This window comes from Electrophorus electricus, chromosome 21, assembly GCF_013358815.1.
Source record: "Electrophorus electricus isolate fEleEle1 chromosome 21, fEleEle1.pri, whole genome shotgun sequence".
Classification (NCBI taxonomy): Eukaryota; Metazoa; Chordata; class Actinopteri; order Gymnotiformes; family Gymnotidae; genus Electrophorus; species Electrophorus electricus.
Genome location: NC_049555.1, coordinates 3,315,534 through 3,341,673, shown reverse-complemented (window position 1 = coordinate 3,341,673; position 26,140 = coordinate 3,315,534). Strand labels below are relative to the sequence as shown.

Sequence of the window (26,140 nt, the reverse complement as noted above, 5' to 3'; positions counted from 1 at the left end):
GTGTTTATATAGGTGAAATACTCTTGTTTTAATATTGATTAGTCGTCCAGTCACACAATTATTAAAATAAATTATGCCCAATTATTTAAATAAATGCAGTATTTAATATTTAATACTGTTTTAAAGGTATCTTTTCCAAACAGTTTTGAAACTGCACACGTCAATACAATAATGATTTTTTCAATTAAGCATGACATTATTTAAACAATATACCGTATAAATAAACGTCAAGCCTAAACCGTGGCATGAAGATACACCTTAAAACCTACACAAGATATATTTTATTAACCCAGTTAAACTCCTTAAGCACGTAAATGTAGTTGGTTCTTTTCCGAATAAACTGGTTAAACGATCTACTGTATTTGTCGTAGCTTTTAATCAAAGACACACAGCACATATCCGCTTTAAAAACGTCCCTTCGTGTGTTCTGCTGTGAGCCCGAGTCGGTGAATGTCCCCTTTTGTCCTGCGTGTCCTTACGTTACACCACCCTCTAGACGCTACAGCGTCTGCGCCTGCGCATTCGTGTCCTTACGTTACACCACCCTCTAGCCCTTACAGCGTCTGCGCCTGCGCGTTCGCGATGTGCGAGCGGTCTGCATTTTGTGCCTCGAGAGCTCCCGTAGTTGCCGAACATCTGCGCCTTCCGACCACGTGGTCGCACTGCAGCGCACACGCCGGAGAGGCGAGGTCCCACGTCTGTCCCAGCTCAGTAAGTGGATGTGCTTTCATGCTGGTAGCCGGATATTTGAGAATACCGTGGACTTTTTGGATAAGCCGATGTTAACTTACCAAGCTGGCTAGCGGGCCAAAGACCTGTTAGCTGGCTGGCTAGTTAATGAGCTCCACCAGCAGGGTTGGATTTCGTTACGATATCGGTGACGTCTCTTTAGCTGCCTAACTTCGTATGAAAGGGTTTGATGCAAACAATATATGTCCACTATTATATAGTCAATATACGTCCGTTATTAGCTCACCTGTTGGTAGGTCTCAGCTGCGTGTTAAGTTTCCTTTCAAACAGAACAATGTTTGAACAGTTTACAGTTTACTGTTTCCGTGATCAGAACCGCTTGCTTTAAGAAACGATGACGCTTTCGAGCGAGAGCGTTCACCTCCAAAGTCACGTTTGACCGGCAAGGACCCGCCGCCGCGTGTCTCTTTCCTCACAGGTACAACCGGAGCGGCGCGTGCTTTATGCGGCTGCTTCTCGTAGCTCTCCGCGTTTCACGTGCTCCGCCAGCACCGGGGGGAAAGAGGCGAGGCGCTGCTCTCCTCGGCCTCCCCCAACCAGGACACTTTGCCCTGCGTAGGCAGTTCAGGACTATGGACACCGGCGACAAGGCACAAGATCTCCAGAGCGTCGTTACCGGACCGGGAACCGGTTCTGCAGCCGCCGTGGCTCCCGTGGAGGTTTCGCCATCTGCCCCTGCAGCCGCAACCAGCCAGGACACTGCAGCAGTGCCGGGGTTGTTGCCAGGGGAGACTGTTGTCAAGGAGGGCAAGGCATCCATTTGGTTTCCAAGTGCCAATGAAGTGTTCTACAATCCTGTGCAAGAGTTCAACAGAGATTTAACGTGAGTCACTGGTAACACAATGAAGCTGCACTTTTTTTCCAGTGTCTGTTAGCTTAACTCCTAGTTAAAGATCCAATAAGCAGTATGAGGCTTTGCTGACTCACTGCTGATCCCAGAACTCCCTGTGACATCGGGACAGGAGGGAGTTACTGTGATTTAACTGACCCCAGAACTGAATCCAATATCACAGCGAATTATGCTTATGGGAGTTTTTTCCCCCAACACTGGAGTAACTGAGGAAATGGAGGAATATTGTAGTTTGTCAGACTGGTCTTGTGTGTTGGATATTAACCCCCCCCCCCCCCCGGGTGTTATGGTGTATGGGGCCCTGGTTGGGGTTTCCCTCCCTCTGCATGTGCTTCTTCACGCAGATGCGCGGTGTTGACGGAATTCGCTCGGGAGACGCTCTCTCTGAGAGGTGCACGTGTCGTCGTGCCGGGCGAGAAGGAGCGAGTCGTGGTTTGCCTGTCTGACGAAAAGAACGGGACAAAAGGCGAGGAAGCGTCCGTGCCGCAGGAGGAAGAGGAGCGGAAAGAGGCGTGCCTTAGGACCGCCTCGGTCGGGGAGCGGTGTGAGGTCAGCCCCGCTCCTTTTGTTATGCACATTCTGTGTCTCGCAGTGGAGGTGTGGGAATACATGGGAAGTGGAGTTTCTCTACCAGTTGCTAATGACACTGTATCCATCTTCTAATGACAAACCTCAGGGTGTGTGAGACTGTGTCTGTTTCATTTAGAGCTGGATGTGTTCGTCAGAAAGTTCTTGACTTCTCTGTCTCTCTCTGTCTCTCTCTCCTGTACTCTCCTCTCCCCCTGTCTCCAGGAAGGATTGCGAGTGCTTGAGGGATTGGCTGCCTCAGGGCTGCGCTCCATCCGATTTGCTCTCGAGGTGCCGGGACTTAAAAGTGTCACAGCGAATGATTGCTCAGCTAAAGCTGTCGCCCTCATCGCTCGCAACACGCAGCACAACGGTGTCTCGCACCTGGTGCAGGCCAGTCAGAGAGATGCCAGGTTGGTCTCTCTCTCTCTCTCTCTCCCTCCCTCTAATTGACATGTTATCAATTAATGCCACCGTATAGCTTTGTTCTTCTCATCATACTGTTAGGTTAGACTCGTGAATTCTTATAAAACTGTCCTTATAAAACATAAATAGCATCTCAGGTGACCCAGACTGGACGCACGAATGGAACTGTGTTTCCTCAGCATGGTGATGTATGAGGCAAGAGGGAGGAATGAGCGCTATGACGTCATAGACCTGGATCCATACGGAAGCCCCTCCCCGTTCCTGGATGCCGCTGTTCAGGCCGTCAGCGAGGGAGGTGAGTCATCCCAGTCTACGCCCATAGCTCCTCCTCCATTCTCTTAGCCCCTCCTCCGAGGTCCCACCGTTTGGAACCGTCCTAAGGCATCGGTATAGAATGGTATGCTTCCTTCAGCCAAACACCAGGTCTTGTCCTCTCAGTAACGCACTCTGGGCTGATGGTGTGCGGTGTGTGTGACCCCGTCGGCAGGGCTGCTCTGCGTCACGTGCACAGACATGGCGGTAATGGCAGGGAACAACGGCGAGACCTGCTACAGCAAATACGGCTCCGTCTCTATCAAATCAAAATACTGCCATGAGATGGTGAGAGACGCCTTCAGTTCCTCATGCAGCTTCATGCATTGTGTGTGTGTGTGTGTGTGTGTGTGTCAGAAGGTGGGTGCACGTGCTTATTGTCGGAAAACAACAAATAATGTCACCGAAAAACAATGGCTTAGTAGTTTATAGCATTGTGTGGTTGGTGTTTGGGTTTACAGCAGGTTTGTGTGTATAAACGGTAGTTCATAGTAAGTCAGATAGAGGTGTGTGTGTGTATAGTTTAGTGTTGGCGTCTAGGTGGTGTAGGCTGAGGTAGTGTATAATTGATGGACTGTGTGGGCGGTAGTTTGTGGTGGAGGTTTATGGGATGGATCCGGTCCCCGTGCAGGCTCTGCGGATAATCCTGCACAGTCTGGACGAGAGAGCGAACGTGTACCAGCGCTACGTGGAACCGCTGCTGAGCGTCAGTGTCGACTTCTACATCCGTGTCTTCGTCAGAGTCAGAACCGGCCAGGCCAAAGTTAAGAACTCAGCCAGGTAATGGACACACACACTTTTTACACACCATTGGTAATGCGTGCACCGCTGTTAATATTGATGTGTGTGTGTGTGTGTGTGTGTGTGTGTGTGTGTGTGTGGGGCAGTAAGCAGGCTCTGGTGTATAACTGTGTGGGCTGTGGTGCCTTCCACCTCCAGAGGATGGGCAAGAGCATGTGCCAGGGCAAACAGTGAGCAACTACACACACACACACACACACACACACACACACACACACACACATATATATATATATATATATACATATATATATATATATATATATATATATATATATATACACGCATACACATATACACACACATATACGCACACACCCACCCACCTGCTGTCATGAACAAGTGTGTGTGTGTGTGTGTGTGTGTGTGTGTGTGTTTCAGTATGAAGTACTCTGCTGCCACAGGGCCTCCAGTAGGTGTAAGCTGTGAACACTGTGGTCAGAGACACCAGGTCTGATCATAATTTTACGAACGCACTTTCAGCGAACACTGATTACTGAGAGCAGTATAAATATTTTTTTGTAGTAATTGGCTCTGCCCTGCCCTCTCTGTCTCACCAGCTCGGAGGTCCGATATGGGCAGAACCCATCCACAATATGGAATTTGTTCAGAAAGTCCTAGCAGCGGTTTCAGGAAACCCATCTCGCTTTGGGACATCCAAGCGCATAGAAGGAATTCTCAGCATGATCACTGAGGTCGGTGCTTAGAGGAATGGGTGTTTAACCACGGTTAGAGCGGTGTTTCTTAGAATACTGGGTGTTTTAACCACGGTTAGAGCGGTGTTAGAATTGTGGGACGTTAGCCAGGGTTAGAGCAGTATTAGAACAGTGGGTTTTTAACCATACATAGAGTGGTGTTAGATGTTTAGTGATTCAGTGTTTAACTTTATTGTTCTTGCAGGAGCTGGAAGATGTTCCTCTGTATTCTACCTTGGACCATCTGAGCAGTACACTCCACTGTAATACACCCTCCATGCTGTTGTTCAGGTCATACACTACGTTTAAACTACGCCATTTGATGGCCTTTGACTTGGTCTGAAGTACTGAATGGTGGATCTGTTGGGGTGATGATGATGATGATGATGATGATGTCATCGTCCATGGCCACGTGCTATCACAGGTCTGCACTGCTGCATGCTGGCTACAGAGTGTCTCTGTCTCATGCCTGTAAAAACGCTGTGAAGACCGATGCCCCCGCTGGGGTGCTATGGGACATCATGCGCTGCTGGGTGAGTTGTGGGTGAGGCATGTCTATGTCTCTGCAGTGTGTCCATGTGCGTGTGCTCACAGTCAGACTAAATGATTGTGTGTATGTGTGAGAGAATCTTTGACCACTCAGTATTCAGTCAGCTCTTGTGGTTATTTACCAACGTAAAGGACATGACATTGGGTACGTTCAGAGCCGGATACTCAACGTCTGTGTGCATGCACCTCTGTCTCTTCCAGGAAAAGAACAACCCAGTGAAGAGAGAGAAGTTATCAGAGACCAGTCCATCTTACCGGATCCTCTCCACAGAACCAGTGTAAGCTCCTCTCTCTCCCAGTGCATGATCAGAACCAACTAAATAAGTCATTGTGCTGAATAAAGGCCAGTAAAGGAGTCTCATCCATCTAGTTCTGTTCAAACTTCTCTCCGCTGTGAGATTATTCAGCATTTTGAAATAAAATACAACAGTGATTTAAAAAAAACTTTCTCCCACTTTATTTTGAGTGAGGCAGCACTTTTCTTGAACTTTCAGTTGCAAGTTCACTGTTCCAAGAAGTGATTCTAAGAAGGCAGCTGTGGCCTGATCTTAAACTAAGCAGTTTCCTTAGCCAGGAGCCATCTAATCTCTGTGCTTCGCTGCAGCCTGCAGGCCTGTTTCGACATCCGAGCGGACGCCAACCCGCAGTCCCGTAAACGGCACCTCACGCGCTTCCAGGAGAACCCTCAAGCCAACTGGGGCCCCAAAGCCCGCGCCAAAGCAGGGTGGGTGCGCACACTCCGTCTGCGTTCGGAAGGCCCCGGTCTCTTATTTAAAACTCCTGAATGTGGTCTGTGCTCTTTGCAACGTTCTTAAAAGCAGAGAGGATTTGCTTGGACCCATTCCTAACTCTGTGTGTGTGTTACAGGGGCGGCATATCCACAGAGCTTGAAGAGAGAAGGAAACAGTTTCAGGGCAAGAGGAAGTGCCAGATCAGCGACTCCTCTCAGCTCAAGAGCTTCCCCTGTAAAAAGTTCCGGAAGGTACGCAGCCAGTTCTGCTAACGTCCCCTTCAGCATCATAGTACAAGCCTGGCCAGTAGTGCCAAATGAAGAGCCCTTACAGGGAGGGTGGGGCTTGTCTTATGAATTATTAGGAAAATGGATTTTCAAAGTTATCTACTTATTTATTCCTGTTCTGAAGCTTTTATTTGCAGGAAGTAAAGGTATTCAGTCAGTGTTGACGAATTTATGGACCTAGTTGTAATATTTAAGTGCTAGCACAAGACCAAGCCCCCTGAGCCCAGGTGGGCTAGAGGATGGATACTGGACCTTTCTACCTACTCTGAGTGACGGGGCTCTCATTCGTCCTTCAGGGTACCTGCACCTACGGCGAGAAGTGCTGTTACTCCCACACTCCTGAGAAGTCACCTAGCCCTGGAGACGCAGCAGAAGGATGACTTAATTTTTCTTCTATAATTTTTTGTTAAACATGCACCTCAGCCTTATTCCTTTAGGCCAATCAGAAATCCTGTGTGGGGTCACAGAGATTGATGTGTTTTTTTTAGTTTAGGTCTATGTTAAATGACACGGCTAAACAGGATGCGGTCGTTGGTGAGAGTTGGTGCGGGATATTTGCTTTTACGCGCATGTCTTATTTTTGCCCGACTAATAAACTCTCGGCGTGCCTGTCTGTCTGTCTCCTCGCTTCCAGCCATGTGTTGTGGGACAAAAATGCACAGCAAAGAGCACAAGAAGTGTTTAATGAGCTGCTCATTTTTGTAAAGCCATTTGATAATTTAAAAAAAAAGTCACTTGCTTGTTCATAAACAAACAAAGGCAAAATACTAACACATACCAAAATATATCTGCACAATCTCACTCAGAGTTGAGACCAGTCGGCATAAACATGGCCCTAGTCACGTCCTACAGTGACCCCGGGGAGGACTGATGTTGCATTAGCAACACAAACACCCCACTGTTTGTTTGTTTATTTATTTATTCCCCCCCCCCCCCTCTTCATAGGACACCTTGGCCTGAAACCCCAAAGGGAAAATTGGGTCCAGCTGATAAATGAAGAAATTACATTAAGTGGAATTAAGTATAAACAACATTGATGTGCAAACAAAGCTTCCTGTTTCTATAGAAGCAAAATGTATAGTGTCCATGATTGAGCCAGTAGGTCATGAGCTCAATTCCATGATGAACACATCCTGCCCCCCTGCTGCTTGGTCAGTACAGCTGCATCACTGGCTGTTGCCGAGTTTGCGAACAGTGATTGGCTATCTACGCTGCACACGCAGCAGGAAGGTGCGAATCTCCATTGGCTGCAGAGTGATTTCCCAGGGGGTGGGGTCTCCCAGGCCACCTCCCACTGGTTTCATATCATCACCTGGAAGACAGCCCCCCCCCCCCCCAAAAAAAAACATTTAAAATACAAAACGTACACGGTCTGTGGAAAGCAGCGGTCTGTCTGGCGGCGTGTGTGTTTGTACCCGTGCTGGGCTTCCACTGCAGCCGCTTCATATCCTCCTTCCACTGATTCGCTCCCAGACTCATCTCCGACACCCCCACTATCTCCAAGGTGGAAAACAACTTCTGCAAGATCAAACAGCAGAGGTCATAGTTGGATAAACTGGACAGATGAATAACAAATCACACACGCCCATTTGCAATTTGTGTGCACGTTACCTGCAGGTTCACTGTAACCGGCAGCGAGTAGGTTTTGCTCTCTGAACTCTCATACTGGTGCTCCAGTCTGAGCAGGACAGAGTCATTGCTCCATTGAGACACTGTCAGCAGGTGAACAGCAGGGGGCAGCGCAGCCTGCAGGCCTGAAAACTGAGAGAGACGTGATGAACCCTCCGGAAATCTCCCCAGCCAATAACGGCCAAGCGCCGGCCATCGGCAGGTCTACGCTGCATCTGAACGCTGCCAGCAGTGGCCTCCATTCATGATTAGTTTCCATCCACCATTACGAACGTTAGCATTTATTCAGGCGCCCTTTAAAGACATTTCCATCCACACTCTCTCTCTCTGCACTTGCTCACCTCCAGCTTGGCGTTGCGAGGTAGCGCCCCCTCCTGGAAGGACAGCATTGGTTGTAGCACCATGCCCTGGGCGAGGGGTCTGTGCATGTCGGCGGCAGTCTCTGGCGGAGTGAGCATCACCAGCAGACGCCCGCGGACCACGAGGCCATCGGCGAATTCGCCCGGTTCGGAGAGAGGCTCCTCGACCCCGCGCACGTCGTCATGCAACAGACGCCTGTGTAGCTGAGGGGGGGTGGGAGTGAAAAACAAGCATCACTTCAGCTCCACGGCTGGAGAAAACCTCTCACTGTGGCATGGATAAGCATCCATTCTGAATCCTGACTCTGCTGTGCTGTGTGTGTTTAAGCCCCACATGCTGATAACAGGGTCTCTCACCATGATCTCCAGTGACCCGTTATAGATGCTGCTGACGCCCTGTGACCTGTCCGTCACCACCGTCATCTGATTCCTCCCATCCTAACGCCAAACACATGCTCAGACGTGAGGTGGACAGAGGAACCATGCTTCCTCTTTAAAGCAGTTTCATTCGAAGGCTGCTTTGATTGGTCATGAGCTACAAACCTTTATGAAAGCACGAGAGTTGATTGGATAATAGTTCCCCGCAATCGGCTCGGTTTGTTTCAAGTCCCAGGTGGGCCGGTAATCTTTCCTGATTGGACAAAATAGACAGCTGTAAATGCAAATCGACCAAATTAATAAAATATAATGTGACCAGACTTAATGTGATGTTAACAACAAACTGCGCCATGGTAATACCTTTCCTCATTCATAAATATGGAAACCCGTATTTAACCACTTTTGTGATATTTGGTGCTACCGCATTTTGTGCTCATTTGCATACCACATTGGCAGTTAATAATAGAACGGCGCTCTGCTAAAGACACCACGTGAACCTGTCCTACGGTACGTGTCCTGGTCTTACGGCTAGGGTTAGTCATCCGTCACCTGGTGGAGGCTGTTAATATGCGTGGCCTCATTTACATGTCACTTTTGATTGGCTTTCACCTTGGACACAGGTGAATCCAACCTACCGCTGTGGTAATCTTCACCACGGCAACTTGAGTACGAGTAGGATTTCAGTACCGTGTCAAGGCTATGACTGCGATTACAGCCGTGTTTTAGGAGTCTGGGATCCTAAATGTGGAGCGCTCAGGTGAGTGGGCAGAGCAGACCTCACTGCTCATCATTCCCGTCTCCCTCCTCCCTCCCACCGTCTCCTCACCGTCTCTCCATGACCTCCCTGCCGTTGGAGTCGGTGTAGAAGTATCCAGCTGAGCTGATGTTGCTGTCCAGTCGCGTGATGACCTCCTTCCCCAAACCGTCACTGCAGGAGATGCAGTGCAGAAACCAGAATGACCACCCAGCCCTCAGCCCCGCACACTAAACCCCGGCATTAGCGCCCATCCCCGCGCGCTAAACCCCGGCATTAACCCCCATCCCCGCGCGCTAAACCCCGGCATTAGCGCCCATCCCCGCGCGCTAAACCCCGGCATTAACGCCCATCCCCACGCGCTAAAACTCCGGCATTAACGCCCATCCCCGCACGCTAAACCCCGGCATTAACGCCCATCCCGACGCACTAAACCCCGGCATTAACGCCCATCCCCGCGCGCTAAACCCTGGCATTAGCGCCCATCCCCGCGCGCTAAACCCCAGCATTAACGCCCATCCCCGCGCGCTAAAACCCCGGCATTAACGCCCATCCCCGCGCGCTAAAACCCCGGCATTAACGCCCATCCCCGCGCCCTAAACCCCGGCATTAACGCCCATCCCCGCGCACTAAACCCCGGCATTAACGCCCATCCCCGCGCGCTAAAACCCCGGCATTAACGCCCATCCCCGCGCCCTAAACCCCGGCATTAACGCCCATCCCCGCGCACTAAACCCCGGCATTAACGCCCATCCCCGCGCACTAAACCCCTGGCATTAACGCCCATCCCCGCGCACTAAACCCCTGGCATTAACGCCCATCCCCGCGCACTAAACCCTGGCATTAACGCCCATCCCCGCGCGCTAAACCCCGGCATTAACGCCCATCCCCGCACGCTAAACCCCGGCATTAACGCCCATCCCCGCGCGCTAAACCCCGGCATTAACGCCCATCCCCGCGCGCTAAACCCCGGCATTAACGCCCATCCCCGCGCGCTAAACCCCGGCATTAACGCCCATCCCCGCGCGCTAAACCCCGGCATTAACGCCCATCCCCGCGCCCTAAACCCCGGCATTAGCGCCCATCCCCGCGCGCTAAACCCCGGCATTAGCGCCCATCCCCGCGCGCTAAACCCCCGGCATTAACGCCCATCCCCGCACGCTAAACCCCGGCATTAACGCCCATCCCCGCGCACTAAACCCCTGGCATTAACGCCCATCCCCGCGCACTAAACCCCGGCATTAGCGCCCATCCCCGCGCGCTAAACCCCCGGCATTAGCGCCCATCCCCGCGCACTAAACCCCGGCATTAACGCCCATCCCCGCGTGCTAAACCCCGGCATTAACGCCCATCCCCGCGCACTAAACCCCGGCATTAACGCCCATCCCGACGCACTAAACCCCGGCATTAACGCCCATCCCCAGACCCTTACACTAAAGTCTTCCACCCAGAAACCTCCATAACCCAAATAACACTGAACAGTAAAGTGTCAGAACAATGCCACATATATAGTAATATACTCCATGTGCATGTATAAATATTCATGTATAATTAAGTGTAAAAGGGACAAAAATAAGTAAATAAATGAAATCCACAGTGTGTGTGTGTGTGTGTGTGTGTGTACTCACGCTACAGGTACAGGTCCAACAGTCCACTCCAATTCCAACTCTCTGCTGCCATTGTACAGACGCACCACTTGAGACACCCATGGACTGAACTGCTGCCTTACCTCCTGCACCACAGAGTTCTGACACACACACACACACACGTTTTTCAAATGTACTACACACAATTTACTTTGTGTGTATGCTATGACAGAATGTAAACACAGTTGAGCATCACACTAGTGCTCCTGCGCGTTATCCGTACCTGCAGAGTGGAGATGTTGGGGTTCTGGTTGATGGAGATGGGAGTGGAGGAGTTCGGTCTGAAGATGTATGCCCCTGATGCCTGCCTGCTCTCTGCGTCACCACCGCTGGCGTTGTACCTTCCACACAAAGGGCACTTTGCAATAAATGAAGAACCCTCCACTACACACACAAAATACACAGGCTGGCTGCCGGAATGATCAGTGGAACTGGCTAAAACACTGTGTCTGTGTGTGTGTGTGTGTGTGTGTGTGTGTGTGTGTGTGTGTGTGTGTGTGCGTGCGCATGCAAGCAAATCCACCAAAAAACGCACCAGTAGAAGTTTTGGGTGAGCTGGATGCTCTGCTGTGTTTCCAGGTTGGTCAGTCCACTCAGAAGGCCCGTGGCAGGGTCGAAGGTCACCTTCAGGTACTAAAACAGAGAGAGCACACACAGCCTCAGGCCGGGTGTCTCCATGCGACACGTTCAGACTTCCTGTAGTCCTGGCCCCACACCCCCACTCAGCGGGTGTTGCGTAAGCCACTCCACCCCTGGACTATTTTGTGCTGTGGGGTGGTTACTGGGCCCTCTGCATGGGAGCTGGCTCTGACCTTGTTCTGCATGGAGGCGGGGGCTTTGGGTGTGGTGGGGGCGCGGGCAGGATGAGCCTTCAGCAGGGTGACGGAGTAGGTGGTGTAGCCCATGGGCGGAGCCTGCACCTCGAACACCAGCTCATACTTAGCATAGCCCCTGTCCCTGCGCAGGTCTTGGGTTGCCTTAGATACAGGTATCACCTGAGGGGGGGATGAGGAGAAGAGAGAGAGGTAATTTCCAAATAAATATTTTAATAGTACATTACTGCTCGTGAATGACAGAGTGCTAAACCACACACACACACACACACACACACACACACACACACACACACACTAACCTGACTGTCCATCTCTTTCCCATTCGAGTCCGTAACGCTGTATGAAGTGCCGTTGACAGGCAGGCGAACAGACCACGTAACCACACGAGCCAGGGGGTTATACACGTTCATAGAGAACTGGGAAAGAGACAGACAAAGATCATTAACGTCGGTGCTTAATTTAAGGCCTCAGTTTACATGTTTATCCCATGAGGAGTGCGTGTGGGGTACCTTCTTGCTGCCCTCAGTGAGGGGACACACACTGATGTTGAGGTTCTCGCAGAAAACCCGCGGGACGTCCGAACCGCTGAGCACAGCCAGAGAGTTACGGACCAGCACCTGAGGAGAGTGGGCAATGGGAGAGTGGTGTGAGCACACCAGCTAGCAGCGCTGACGGTCGCTCCCGTAAGCCGGCCCACACAGCCGCGGTACCTGGCAGTGGGCCCAGCCTGTCGCCAGCCTCTTGGCGTAGTCGTAGGCAACGTGCTGCCTCTCGGTGCCAGAAACTGCATCGTGATGTTGCGCCACCGCCATTGCTCTCTCTGAGTGGTCAAACAGCATGTCAATCACGCCGCAGCCAATGCGGAGGCTGGATCAGTGACGGGGGTCCGAGTACAAAACTTACTCATGGTGTCGCTGTGCCCTTCTCCAAACGGGCCACTCCTGGACTTGGCTCCACCCAGCACCTCCAGCTGGTTACAGGTCTGAGAAGAGAGACAGAAGAACTGATCTGGAAACAGAAGCAGGATTGCGAGTTTGTGTGCAACAAAGCTACAGGGTAGACTGGTCGTTTTGGAGACCGTCACAAACCGTCCAAACAAAGCTTGGTGTGACGAAGCCGCGTGAGCCGTGTCGATAGAGTCACTGGAAGCTATCAGAGGTGTGTGCGGGAGCGGGAGCCGTGTTGGGCACTGAGGGTTGGACGGTAAATGGTCTATGCCACCTAACTGAGCCAGTACTGGCTAGGTGTGAGTGTGCGGTGTGCCATGCGTCGGGTGCTGTGGGCCTGCGTACAGCATGTCGTGTGTGTGGCTGTGGGCAGTGTCAGAGATGTGTGTGTTGTGTTAGAGGGTGTGGGGGTATACGTGGGGCTGTGTGCGCGCGTGTGTGTGCGCGTGCGCGCAGTACCTGCAGTAAGCTGTTACTCAGCCTCTCGTAGCGCTTCAGCGCTGGGCGGCTGGTGAAGTAGCCCGTCCAGAAATCATGGGCATCGTCAGCATACGGGAAGAAGTCATCTGTTTTTAAAGGCCTGAGAGAGAAAAAAAAACCTTTTTTTTGTCCAAATAACACATTATTTTTTAATAAGCTGTGTAACGAATCATGCCGCATCATGTCCACATAGGACACAGCAGCACACGCGGCAGACGCTCACCAGGTGAGGTTGGCCAGGTGTAGTTCCTGCAGGTAACAGGAGGGGGTAGAATAGAGCACGTTCACGACGCTGCCATTGGCCTGCTGTGCGTTAACGTAGCGGATGAGCTTGTCCATGTTCTTATACCAAAGATTAGCGTTCTCGTACTGGAAATCGGAGCCCATGGTCATGACGATGTGGTTGGTCTTGTACACTTGAGCCTGGGGTCATAAACCACAAAGTAAAGCGCTTTAATGGACTTCCAAGAGGAGTTATCAAATTCGAAAAATCTGTGTAAGCGTAGCAATATATACATACAGCTCCGGAAAAAAGAAAAGAGACCACTCCGATTTTTTCTTAAGTCAGCATCTCCACGTGTACAGCAGCCATTCCCTTCAAGTATTTGTTTACAATTACATGTTGAATTCCCTGACAGACACACCTCATTGTAATGAGATGCTGAATAGGTGATCACCTTAACAAAATCCTGTTCTAACGAGCATCAGTATAAAAAACCACTGCTGGTGTCATCACTATTCTCCTGTTATAGCATCAGCTGGTTGGGAAAAGCAGTGCTAGGACCTAAAAAGTAAGTGTAGTCAAAATACAGCTCCAGACCATGCCAGAGTTGAAAAGAAAAAGGTTCTTAATGAGGAAAAGAAAGGGTTCAATTGAAGGTTTACGGGCAGAGAGATACAGTGAGCGTCAGGTTGCTTCCATCTTGAAAATTTCAAAAACTATGGTTCATAAGAACAAGGTCAACTGATCATTTTGTAGTGGTCTCATTTTTTTTCCTGGAGCTGTATATATTATTCTGTGTGTGTGTGTGTGTGTGTGTGCGCGCGCGTTTGAGAGCGAGCGAATGAGTGGAAAACAGAAGCCTGCAGAAAACTCTAACCTGTGCACTGGCGATGTTTAGAAACGTAGCGACTAGCATGTCCACGTTGTAGTCATCGAGGTCGGGGTCATCCTGGACCGGGGCGTCAGAGCAGGACTGGTCCCAGCAGAATCCCGGCGGGGGGTTGTAGCCATTGGGGAGCACACCTGCACACCACAGAACAACCACACGGGGGCGCTAACGGGGATATTCAAAACTACTCCAATACAGAGCGCGCACACACACTCACAGTAATGAAAAAGCCATGGAAAAATTGTGCAGCTCATTGGGTAGCCTACTGGAAGATTGTGGGATTGATTCCTGGCTTGGCCGTGTTGCCACAGGGTGGCTGACCCTGCACTCTGACCCCAGCTTCCAAAAAACAAACAAGGGAGCTGGGATATGCCAAGGCTGCAGTTTGTTGCCTTGTATTGAGCAATGACGATGTCAGAAATGTTAACCAGAGCCACTGACTGATTGAATGGAACAAACCCAAAGCAGTATTTATTCACAGAGTGAAATATCAAAAGGTCAGTGCGCGTGTGTGTACCTGTAAAAAGGTCAGCAGCAGGGGGCTTAAGACTCTGACTGGCCCTCCACACCATCTCCATCTCTCTTGCCTTCATCCTCCGTGCCTTGTCCTGGTAGTCCAACCGGCCGAAGAAGAACCCATCAAAGCCCATCTAAAAGCACACAACACCACCTGTCAAGACTCCAAACACACGCTAAAACACCCAACACCACAGAAAGAACTTCCATATGCCATTACTATTGTATTTTTACAGGAACGAAGACTTTAAATTCCAGAATGATGAGTTGTCATGGGTGACCTCCAGACACACAGAACATGTAGTTTTACGCCAAGCCATTGCAAAAATACCTACTGAAAGAACAGCCGAGTTCAAGATGCCGTATCTCAGTACATCGGAGCTATACAACATTTCCGAGTCATTCCACTGCTTTAGCAATTATATGGAGACGTTGAGCGTCACGGCGGGCCGTGCAGGGAACGGTCCGCTGAGGTTCACCTGGGCAAACAAGGAGGCGTGCTCGCGGGCGTGGCCAAACGGGTCGATGTGCCAGGCCACGCGCGGCCGGCCACACTCGCCAAAGGTGTCGTTGAGGAATCGCAGGCCCAGAGTCATCTGGTCGATCACGGCGCTATAGTGGGTAGTGGCCTCGTCGCTCATGCACCAGCCGCCGTTGATGAACTCCAGGCGCCCTGCGATTTGGGGGTGGGGGGTGGGTGGGCGTGGCACAACAAAGAAAAACAAACAGATGTTAAGATTAAGGAACAGTTGTGATGAGTCACTGCGCTCTGTTGCGTCTGACGCAGCCGTCTTCCACCCCCGTGACCTCCTGACCCCTGGCGACCTCCCGGGACTCCCGGGTTTGACACTCACCCTGCTCCACCAGCTGGGTGACGACGCGTCGCGTGCTCGGGTTCTGCTGCTTCCACCAGCGGTAGAAGAACGCTGTCTCCACGTAGATGAACCTGCGTGCCGGATCCTTCTGCAACGCTGCCACCACAGAGTCCAGGATGTACTGCACCCCCGCGTGTTGGATATCATTACGGCCTGCAGCAGTAATGCGCGTGATAGTTAGTCTCAGTGCACTCCGTCACTGAGCTACACTTGGCTAAAATCTCGAGCACAACGTCTCATGACTTATACCAGCATATCTACATCAAACCAGATGCTTTTATTCAACATTGAGCAGTTTATCGTCTCACGCACAGCATGTATTGTGGAAAATCATTAAGCTCTCACACTGGCAAATAAAACCTTCTGTCAAGCAAGCAGTGAGACAAGTTAATCTTCACCCACACCTGTATATAATATACATCACATGCTAGACAACGTAGCCGTCATCCCTCAACTCATTAACTTTTTAAAGTGACTGTGTCCTACACATAGTAAACAGAAACCTCTGTTACATATACGATGGTACAGCTCCCCTTCGATGTGGTCAGATCTAACAGGCCATTGATCTAATAGGATAATGCAATGCCTACATTACAGTGAGAGAATAAAAGACTCAGAACATTCATCCACAACGCCTAATAACAGGAGAATCGTGCTGAGAAACGTTCTGAAACCTGTTAGGTTCACATGAACAGTCTGTGTGTTGTATGCACTCGCTATGTTCAGGAAGTAATCAACAGCGAATTCAGCAGTATACAAAAAAAAAACAGGCTGCAGTCTGAGATCTTCTCTCTCTGACAGTCGTTATTTGGTTGTTTAAAGGCATTGGTAGACTTGTAATCACAAGGTTGCTGGTTCATGCCCCACCAGTGCCAAAGTTGCCACTGATAAAAGCATCGGCTAAACGGCGTAAATGTAAATGTTATAGAGTCTGCGACAAAAGCTGGACGGTTTCCAGACCTCCGTAGTAGTACTGGTCCACAGTTTTCAGCCAGCCAACATCGTCGTGTGTGTGAGGGACCAGATGAACATTTAGCATCTTGGGTTTCGTCGCCGGACATGACTGTGCAAAGAGCGCAAAAGCGCAGAAAACGCATTGGCGTGCAAACGCAACTCAGATATGAACAAGACGACAGAGCTCATCATAACAGCCTATAATGGACGAAGTGAAAGTAAAGCGTTACGTTTCATTGCGCTTGTCCAGCAATGGTCAGCGCTTCAGCTTCCGAGCTTTTACACACAAAGCGCACTTTTACACACGTACACACTCAGGCCCCACTCACCTCGTAGCCGCACACCGAAACCCGCGGAACGGGCGAGCAGAAGACGGAGCAGTGCAGACCGAGGAGCACGCACAACACCGCGCGCACCGCCATCTTTGCAAAGCGAGGACGACGCGCGACGCCCAACTTTTGTACCGCGCGTGAACGCGCGCGCGGGAGTTTGCCTGCGCTCGCACCCGCAACACCGAAAATGAGCATTTCAGCAAAGCATCCCCAACAGTATGACATTGCTCAGAACTACGATTGTAGCTGATGGACACTGAAATGCTTGCAGGGGTGAATAAGACCTACCAGGAGGTGCTTTCCTTATTACATGTCCAGACACCAAAATAAAGTGCAGTTTTCTACTTTAAGTAGATGTGTTGGTTACAACACAGTACATCTGTCTCTGGTCTTTAACTCAGGGTGCTTTATTTACAGTACTGTTTTATCAACCAAGGGGTGATGTATGTTACAGTTAAATGCTGTAACCTTTTTTTGTACCTGCAGTTGCCTAATGTTAAAAAGCTCACCTTGTATCGAGGTTGTTCCAAAAACACATTATTCCTCTTTTATAATTGTGTTTGGACTTGATCCCGCCTGCGTTGAATGACAGTCTGTTGTCTGTTTAATGGCAGTGGGTTCCATCTGAGGACAAAGTCTGATTTAGATGCTAGACAATTTGGTTTTGGCATGTTTCTGTCACAGAACTGTGTGAATATATATGTTTTGAGAAAATGGTGCAGTCTTAGCAGTAGAGAAAAACAGTAATGAGCAAAGGGAGTTTACCTGCAGACAATAATGTCTATGGAAGGAAAAATGGGTATACAAATTTTCTGAATAGAATAATATAATTTCTTAATTATATGCTTATGTTCATGTTTGGAGACATATTCAGCCAGAACATGAGCGTAGATGGCTTAAAACTAGAGCCAAGTGCAGCATTTGGTCAGATTTCAGTTTGAAAATGGTGTTTTGTTTTGTTTTTTATTTCAGTTGGGCATTACAGTGACTTCACACCTCAGTTCCCTTTGACCTGCTGAGGCTTATTCTTGTTGTTCTTCACTCCAAAGAGCAGCACACAGAGAGAGTCAAAGGCAAATCTGTGAGACCCTATAAAACGATCAGTAAACTAGTTGTGGCAGTGATATAATAGATTAGGCCATGAAAGTAAAAGGAGTAATTCATGCACACAATAATCTTGATACAATAAAACAAAACCTTGTGATGGACTGGTGTTAAGTCTGGATCCACCTAAATGTACGACACGTTTGTGAATGACGTCTGTCCGTCTTGTAGACGTTGTTAGTCATGTGGCAATGCATGGGAGCTTTGCTGTCTTGGTATTGAACATTCCATCAATATCCCTTCGTACCTTTGCCCTGGCTATTTTGGTTCTCTGGTTTGTGGACTTTTTGCGTTGTTATCTAACGCTTTTTTTTTTTGTATTTTTTTCCCCTGGAAAATCTCTGCCTATTGTCTTGTTTTCTTTTTAACCTGCATGTGAATTCTCAGCACATCTGTGAGTCTGCATTGTAACAGTCACACAGTCTCTGTCTTATATCGTCTTTCTGGCTACTGTTGTAATCTAATGACATGCTCAACCCGATGTGGACACAGCTAACTAACATAATGTAATTTCATGGTTTCCTAGGATATCATTATTTACATTTGATTGGAATCGGGATTATAGATTATTCCAGGGCATGACCTGGAATATTAGGCTCCAGCCTCAAATCTTTCTTTGTTAGCTATGACTCTTTTTTAAATGCCAAATTATCGATGTGCAAAGAACCTTGAGCAAAATGAATGAAAAATAAACACCCCACAGAAAATTAGAGTCTCACCCCAGACACGATGCCAGATGTATGCAGCATATTTCAGCTCCTTTCTTGGCCCCTTTTCCAAATAATTTTTGCTGTGTTACATTAAAGCTTCAACTTTATTTCAGATTGGAGCTTCCTTGCAATGTACCAATAACAATAACAACAACAACAAAACTGTTACCTTGCAACATAACAAGAAAACTTCCAAGATAATGAGGTAATAAAATAATATTGTAAGCAGAAAAATAGGGATGGTCCAGAATAAACTGGTTTCATGCAGGAAAGGCCTCTCTAGGCTTCAGTGTAAATCCTTACGAGGCCTCTTTGGCAAGCCTCTAGGGCCCTGAGTCGAGGGGGGAGCCTGGGTTCAAGGGTGCGACATTCCCACCTAGCACCGGAAGAAACAATATGGACATCCCCGGAACAACCAATATGGGCATCCGGTAATATAGAATAGGATCGCCTTTTATAAAAATAGAAGTACTTTAGGTTGAACATAATGGTACCAAGAACCAGTTGGTGTAAGTATTGAATATCAATTTGCATACACTGAATAATGTATAATTTGGAGAACAATAGTGGAACCTGGACACATTTTTATGAAAAAATAAAAATGGTTATGTAAGGGTCTTTGAAGAAAATGTATAAAGGGGTGCCCACCTGAGACTGTTAGACATTCGCAAGACAGCGCCTCACTGAGCTCAGAATAAAGACGGGACCAGCTCTTCCCTTCAATTAATTCCAGAGTCTGCATCTTTATTTGTATTTAGTGTGTTCTGAGTGCACAGTCTTGAACTTAGGAAGCTCTAGGAACGACAATACATTGACCCAGCAAAAAAGCAAACATACTATGATTTCGAAAATTGTGTTATTACAATGAGCTACAAAGTTTTTCCATGTGTTTAGAGAGTTGTGTAACTCTTAATGACTGACTTCAGTCTTAAATATAGACTACAAACTATATGCCTCGGTGACATAAAAACATACCAGGTCTAATACAGCCAGACCAGAAAAGATTTATTGGTGTCTGTCATGGACAAGATAACATTAGGTATCACATCCTCCAAATATTAAAACCCAACCAAACAGTGCAGTCTTACTCAGCCCAGATGCAGAGAACGCTTTTGCTTTAGCTGGGTTGTTTTTCAAGTGAATTATAAGTATGCATTTTTAAACCAATCAGCTCAAACTTTCAGTACTCTTTATCACACCCTTACAGCTATAATAAAGAGAAGTGGTTACAGACTTTGGAGAGAGGAACATGACAAGGTTACGCTTTTATCACCTTTACTATTTGCACTTTATTATCGAACCACTTGCACAATCAAGACAAGCATGTTGTCACGGGTGTACTGCTTGCGATATGTGTCAGCTCAGGAGCCCTGCAGCGTGCATTCGCTCTTTGCGGCATATTCCATTGATATGAACATGATTTCGAAGTGAATTTTCGTTGACAAAAGTCAAGCATGACCGTGTGTTAACGTTGCGTTTACGTTTCAGCGAAAATTGGATTTCCTCTCCACCTCTCACTCAGGGAGGGTTATGGGAGCCGGGGGCACTTCGTCATGCAACATCAAACCACAAGCTGAAATCAGTGTTGTGAGAAAAGGATTATAAAAGTTGTATAGGGTGTGTGTGTGTGTGTGTGTGTGTATCTTCTGTGGAAATGAACAGAGCATTAATGACTTCTCAGCCATGTAGCTCAGTAATGTCCCACACAAAGTCCAGTGGCAGGTCTTTCATCTTCTCTTGGAAAACCCGGGTGAAGCGTTCGTTCTGAGCCACTGTCAGATAGTTCTTCCAGTCTCCCACTGTACCTGCAACCCCAAATCATAACACAACAGCCGCCATTCAAATACTGGTGATGTGCTTTACTCTCTAAAATGTTATTATTAGAAAATACAGTGGGCCAAATTCATGATACATCTCCAAATATAATGCGATGATAACAGCAAATAGCTCCACGCTAACACATTTCGCCATCCATAAACGTGGATTACCTGCGCCTTTCACCGTTGTGATGCGTGGTGTTACTGTATTTTATTTTCATGTACATATGACCTTAGCGAATCATAACAGAGCAGTGCTTCATGAATATACCGCTGGAACCTGCCCGACGGTCAGTTTCCCAGTAAGACGTCGATGTGTCTTGGATGATCTTTTCTCTAACAACGTTTGGTCTTACGTGTAGATCATCAACAAAATTCTGCACCCGCACCTATTTACGGTGCAAATATAAGGTGCTTTTTGGTCTGCTTGGAGAGAGCATGATGGCAAACTTTTCCTAAAACAAGTTTAGGATTGTCCTACATGAAGAAGAAGATGAGCAGGATCTCAGAATGCCACAAACCTTTAAAGAGACCGTAAACAGATGCTGACTGAGGAGACACTCTTTTGCTACTCTATCATGATGGAGACGAAGAACTGAATTCAGCACAGGCCTGCAGCTCCTGTCTTTGTGAAAGTTAGGCTAAAAATACATTACATTTTGATTTAAATGGCAATTTTCAGCATACCGCTGGTCTCATGCCTGATGTTAGTCAGCCATCTGTCTCTTGGCATTGGTCTTTAATATGTATGGTCCAATTTACATGTTAGTTTTGATTGGCTTTCACCTTGGGCACACGTTGCGCTACCAGTGGTAAGCTGACATCAGTGCACTAATTATCACTACAGTAACTGTAAGAAAAATAATTAAATACCATGTCAGACATTTTGTGTGCCATAGCGCGGTTCCCATTAAAGCTTCATGAATCTGGCTCAGTATGTGTAAAAACTTAATCTATGGTAAAAAATTAAAAAAAAGGTTATACTGGTGAGTAAACAAAATCAGTAACTGAAATTCCATGTAGAGCCTAAAGAGTACATTACTATTTTAAGATATTATTGGTAAATAAGGAAATGGATTCAAATTTGATTTGTTTCTTGTCTTTTGAGGCTTGTCTATGTATTTAAGCACTGATCTCTAAACGGAGTCCTGATTAACAGCAATGTTATGGAAATAAACTCAGTGAAATATTGGTTGAAAAGAACAACAACAACCAAAATTTTTTTTAAAAATTCAGTAATAACACTGATCACCTTCAGTGGACACACTCTCTCTGAACTACAGCTGCTCACTAGCACCACCTATTGGAGGAACGCTCTAAGGAAGTCTGTCTGACCTTTGCGGAGGAAGTTCCCCTTTCCAGGGGCTTTAATGTCCTCTGGCAGGAACTCATAGTTGGCCACGGGGTCTTTCTTCATGTAGTTGAAGCTGGCTTTTCCCACCACACTGTCAATGGCAGCGTCAGAGAGATTCTTCCCCACAAAGTTGCAGATACGCACAACTGCAGCTCTCAGGTCCTGAGACACAACAGCACTATTAGTGTGTATTAGGGATGTGATCATGCAGTGAGCCACCAATAAACCAGTATGCTACAATAATAAACAAACAAACAAACAAACAAATAAATGTGTGTGTGTGTGTGTGTGTGTGTGTGTGTGTGTGTGTGTGTGTGTGTGTGTGTATGTGTGTGTGTGTGTGTGTGTGTGAATTTGTACTGTGACACTGATATACGGTTATTACACAATTGATTAATTGACTGAACCTGTTTGGCTAAGTCGTATATATTTTATAATTGAATATAATTTCAGGTAGATTAACATGAGACAATAATACATTCAGAAAGATGACGATACTGTGGTAAATCAATCACAGAATATATAAAATGTATTATTAATATGAATTTTACAAGCCCATTCTTTATTAAATTCATCTTAGTTTTGTCTGAGTGGTTTAATCTCAGAAAAATGACTCTCACCTTGATCATTTCTTCATAGCTGAGAAACAGAATGTTATATTTGTCCTTGTTGGTGTACCATCCTCTGATATGGTCAAACCAGCAGCCACCGACCACTACACAGAAGACACACAGTGAATGCTGATATACAACCAGTTTCTCCCATACTGAGATTCATCACTAAAACTGATCCCAGATCAGTAGTCTTGTGGCGAAGTTCAGGTAATTTCACGGAAAACTGCTCATTGAAAAAACTTTGAACTAATCAAGATCACTGCAAAGCTTCCCCAGCTGATTACTAGCATTAAGCCATTTATTTTTTTCTGAAATGTTATGTTTAAATATGCAAATGAAGCATTATCTGATTAAATATGCGCCGATTTGCACAAATTTCAGGAACAGAAATCTGAATAGTGGATAAGGTCAAATATCAGCCCTTTGTTGTTATTTGCACTGCAGAAAAAGTGCATGTCCTTATTAGGTTCCTGGCCCTTCATTTTCATGTTCCTGGATTGTAACGCACTCACTCACATACATACTTACGTTAGCATGATATAAAGTTATCTGTTCCCCAAGCTACTTACATGTGTTTTATTGTTCCAAACTTCACTATATGCGTGACACCTTGGAGTGCTGCATGTTCGTTATCTAGTGTGCTAAGTTATATAACTTGGCTGAAATATCTGTGGTCCACTGAGTATGTTTTCATGTTTGCTAAGACTAGAAGGCCACCTAAGTCCCATCTGAACATACAGTGCTGCATTAGGTTATTTATTTAAGATTAAAATGAATGTTCCATAAGAGTTTCACTTTTTTACACATTTTCCCCAAACCTACACACATGGATATGTGTGTGTATGTCTGTCCATGTCTATGTATGCCTATATCAGGGGAACTATGTCTGATTGATACTTTGCAATAACAATGCTCTGTGTCCTTGTTATTGATCTGATTCTGAGTTTTACCTAATGAAACTTTTTATACCTCTCATGGGTATTATATTTTTGAGCTTGTGTCTAGCTTGTTGGTAACAACAGTTACCTTATTAAAATGTCAGGTGAAACTAGCTACCTGGTAATTAATCAATGAAGCATTTCACCTCTCTTTATTACATTTAGCTATGCTTTACTGAATCTTCCTAACCACTTGATCATGTTTGTGCTATGTGCCTTTTAGCCTAATGGCTTATCCAATAGGCTATTGAAAACTAAATCTTATTAATATTTGAAATATGCCTAAATGTGTGGTTTCAAAACCTCTTTAAAAATTGTGTATTCAGCCTGAGCTGGCTTCAATAAGGCAGGTTCATTTAAAATATAATTCTAAATTTCTTCTGAAATGTCTCAAAAAGAAAAGAAAGAACTGAACATAGCCAGTGACTTCTGGCTGGTTGTGAATTGCATAAAACAGCCTCAGTGTGGCATTAAAGTCCTACTTTAAGTAATGCTCATGATGTATTTGTACTATTTTTACTGGCATAACAGAACCAAAAGGCAGAATCGGCAACTGTCTGCTTTGAAGACTGTTCTTGGTATAAAAAATGAAGTTTTGAAGATGCTGATTTATCTAGTTCATGTAGCTTTTTGGTGACACCAGAATACAGGGCCACACTCAGTCTGTGGAGCAAAGCAAGATTCGGGGTTTACTATGACTGACTCCATCCAGTGAAGAACTTGTCCAGCAAGTCACTGTAAGTCTCAGCACACTCCAGCTTCTTCATGAACTGACTGAAGTGGAAATAGGACACCATGATGTCTTTGGGATTCCTGGTGATGTAGATGATCTGGATTTGAAGATATCCAGCATTAGTGGCTAGGAAAGTTTACAAAGGTCATTTCAGTTCTCTGTGTAGATTTGGGTATCTCAGTGTGTGTGAGTGTGTTTCTGTTTGTGTGTTTGTGGGTCCCTGTGTGTGTATCAGTAGAACTGTGAAAATGAGTGCATGTGTGTTTCTGAGTGCAGTAACTCACCTTGCCTTTACTCTGAAGGCCTCGTGGTATTAGATGTTGGTGCAGGTGGGAACAGAAGAGTCTGGGAGACGGTCGGCTGTTATAGTCCGTCCCCTTTGCTCGGAACTCCAGCCATGGCATCCGGTCATATGTCACCGTCTCCTTCAACTCTGGGAAATCCTGCTCGTACAGCAGGGTCATGATCCGTTGGGTCCATACTGTTCCTAAGACCAGGGGAAACCAGGTGAGAGAGTTAGTTACAGGGAGACAGAGAGGAGGAAAGACAGTTATAGAGAGAGTTGCACATTGGGAAAAGAAGGGAAGAGGGAAATTTTGCAATTACAGCCTTTGGAATAATGTTGTCAGGCTCACACACACACACACACACACACACACACACACACACACACACTGGAAACTCATATACACACAACAAATATGCAGACACACATTATCACTTGGTTACTCTGTGTGTGTGTGTGTGTGTGTGTGTGTGTGTGTGTGTGTCCTCCATTCCTCTGGAAGCGTATTTTCATTCCATTATACAGTCATTCTCTTTTAATTTAATATTTTAAATTTTTCATTTACTTACATTTTAAAAGTAAAACTATCATCATTAGAATTAGGCCCATATAGCCAGGTCAAGACTGCAAATATATAATCAGAAATAATGTACTGTATTGTAATTGCTCCTGAATGAAAAGTTACAAATTTGCTGATATTTAGTCTTGTTTGAATTCTGAACTGGTAGAGTCCAGTTTCTTTACCACTTTGACAGTCTTAAAATTGATTTGAGTAATAGGCCATTTTTACCATCAGAAAGTAGCCAACAGTATCTAAGTGATTACTTATAATTTTCTTTTTTTTTGTTTAAAGCTCACTTGACACAAAGAATAAAATCACTTTAATGAACCAGTTAATGTTCCATACAGTGAGTCCCCCTCACATATAGATTCTCTGCAACATTCAGGGTAACAGGTGTCAGTAAAATGGATGTTTTATAACATGAAGAGGAATCATTGGAAAAAATGACTTACTGATCCTTTAAATCTGCAATTAAATTCTACAAATTTTAGTCCAAACAACCTATGACCTTTTGAACTTTTCGTACTTTTCGCCCACCCAAAACTCACTCGCTCAAACTTAACGCGCGCGGGGGCAAAAATGTAACACGTATTTAAAATTTTTATTTTATTTTTTTACATAGTTAAATAAATTCCAGCGAAATATGCTTTTGGTGATCTTCTCATATTCCCATAGCAGCGTCATTTCTGGTTAAAAATACATTTGGCATGTTTGATACAACCTGTTTTCACAAATATTTTTTGGGTACAGATATTTTATAGATACAGATATTTGCCTGCATCCATAATTATTAATCTTGGTCAGATGCCTTAAAATATTGAGCATTGAATATTGAATATTGAATATTGATTCAAAAAGTGTTGTACCTCCCCTAATGTGAACACTATTGTGTATACGTATTAGTTATTAATATAAATATAAATATCATATATATAAGTATTGATAAGTATTGCTAGAGGTTTGTGGCTAACCAGCCAGACGATCCTTCAAATGCATTAAAAAATCAGTGTGTTATCAATCCGAACATTTTGTAAGGTAAAGCTCCGACTCTGAAAAAATATCTCACTCACCAGATTTAGGGAATGTAACCACAAACACATCATCATCCCTTATTTCAAACTCCTCTAAACTATCGAAATACGCTGTACTCATGTCATATCCGTCGTCTATAGGGAAGACCATTCTCCTGTAAGTAAAGAATTTGTCACCGAGTTGCTTGTACTCCTCCTGAGCCAT

At 46.3% G+C, this 26,140-nt stretch overlaps 3 protein-coding genes across 4 annotated transcripts; 1 reads left to right on the top strand and 2 right to left on the bottom strand.

The window, feature by feature from the left end:
- The first annotated feature begins 626 nt into the window (after window positions 1–626).
- On the top strand, window positions 627–6,581 carry trmt1 (tRNA methyltransferase 1). 2 transcript variants are annotated; one of them, XM_027029429.2, is made up of 16 exons: window positions 627–711; window positions 1,169–1,573; window positions 1,945–2,149; window positions 2,393–2,580; window positions 2,773–2,888; window positions 3,081–3,193; window positions 3,537–3,685; window positions 3,793–3,876; window positions 4,088–4,157; window positions 4,267–4,401; window positions 4,607–4,692; window positions 4,826–4,934; window positions 5,152–5,228; window positions 5,555–5,674; window positions 5,818–5,932; window positions 6,265–6,581. In XM_027029429.2, exons 2-16 carry the CDS (start codon window positions 1,194–1,196, stop codon window positions 6,346–6,348), a joined length of 2,031 nt encoding a protein of 676 aa, XP_026885230.2. In that variant the 5' UTR covers window positions 627–711; window positions 1,169–1,193; the 3' UTR covers window positions 6,349–6,581. The 2 variants fall into 2 exon arrangements, with proteins under 2 accessions (XP_026885230.2, XP_035376768.1); XM_035520875.1 differs by lacking the exons at window positions 627–711; window positions 1,169–1,573; window positions 1,945–2,149 and having other exon boundaries at window positions 2,500–2,580; window positions 2,723–2,888.
- A 53-nt stretch (window positions 6,582–6,634) lies between these two features.
- Window positions 6,635–16,881, bottom strand: man2b1 (mannosidase, alpha, class 2B, member 1). Its single transcript, XM_027029428.2, has 23 exons — window positions 16,784–16,881; window positions 16,461–16,563; window positions 15,480–15,653; window positions 15,105–15,298; window positions 14,627–14,759; window positions 14,098–14,243; window positions 13,221–13,420; window positions 12,977–13,097; window positions 12,474–12,552; window positions 12,281–12,390; window positions 12,080–12,187; window positions 11,870–11,986; window positions 11,547–11,729; window positions 11,270–11,367; window positions 10,958–11,075; window positions 10,717–10,835; window positions 9,161–9,262; window positions 8,500–8,587; window positions 8,314–8,394; window positions 7,939–8,160; window positions 7,580–7,729; window positions 7,384–7,486; window positions 6,635–7,280 (listed from the first exon to the last, which is right to left on the bottom strand). The coding sequence occupies exons 1-23, from the start codon at window positions 16,874–16,876 to the stop codon at window positions 7,171–7,173; spliced, it is 2,952 nt and encodes a 983-aa protein (XP_026885229.2). The 5' UTR covers window positions 16,877–16,881; the 3' UTR covers window positions 6,635–7,170.
- A 3,396-nt stretch (window positions 16,882–20,277) lies between these two features.
- On the bottom strand, window positions 20,278–26,140 carry LOC113589669 (amine sulfotransferase-like). Its single transcript, XM_027029433.2, has 6 exons — window positions 25,975–26,140; window positions 24,341–24,543; window positions 24,027–24,153; window positions 22,392–22,486; window positions 21,753–21,933; window positions 20,278–20,405 (listed from the first exon to the last, which is right to left on the bottom strand). The coding sequence occupies exons 1-6, from the start codon at window positions 26,138–26,140 to the stop codon at window positions 20,278–20,280; spliced, it is 900 nt and encodes a 299-aa protein (XP_026885234.2).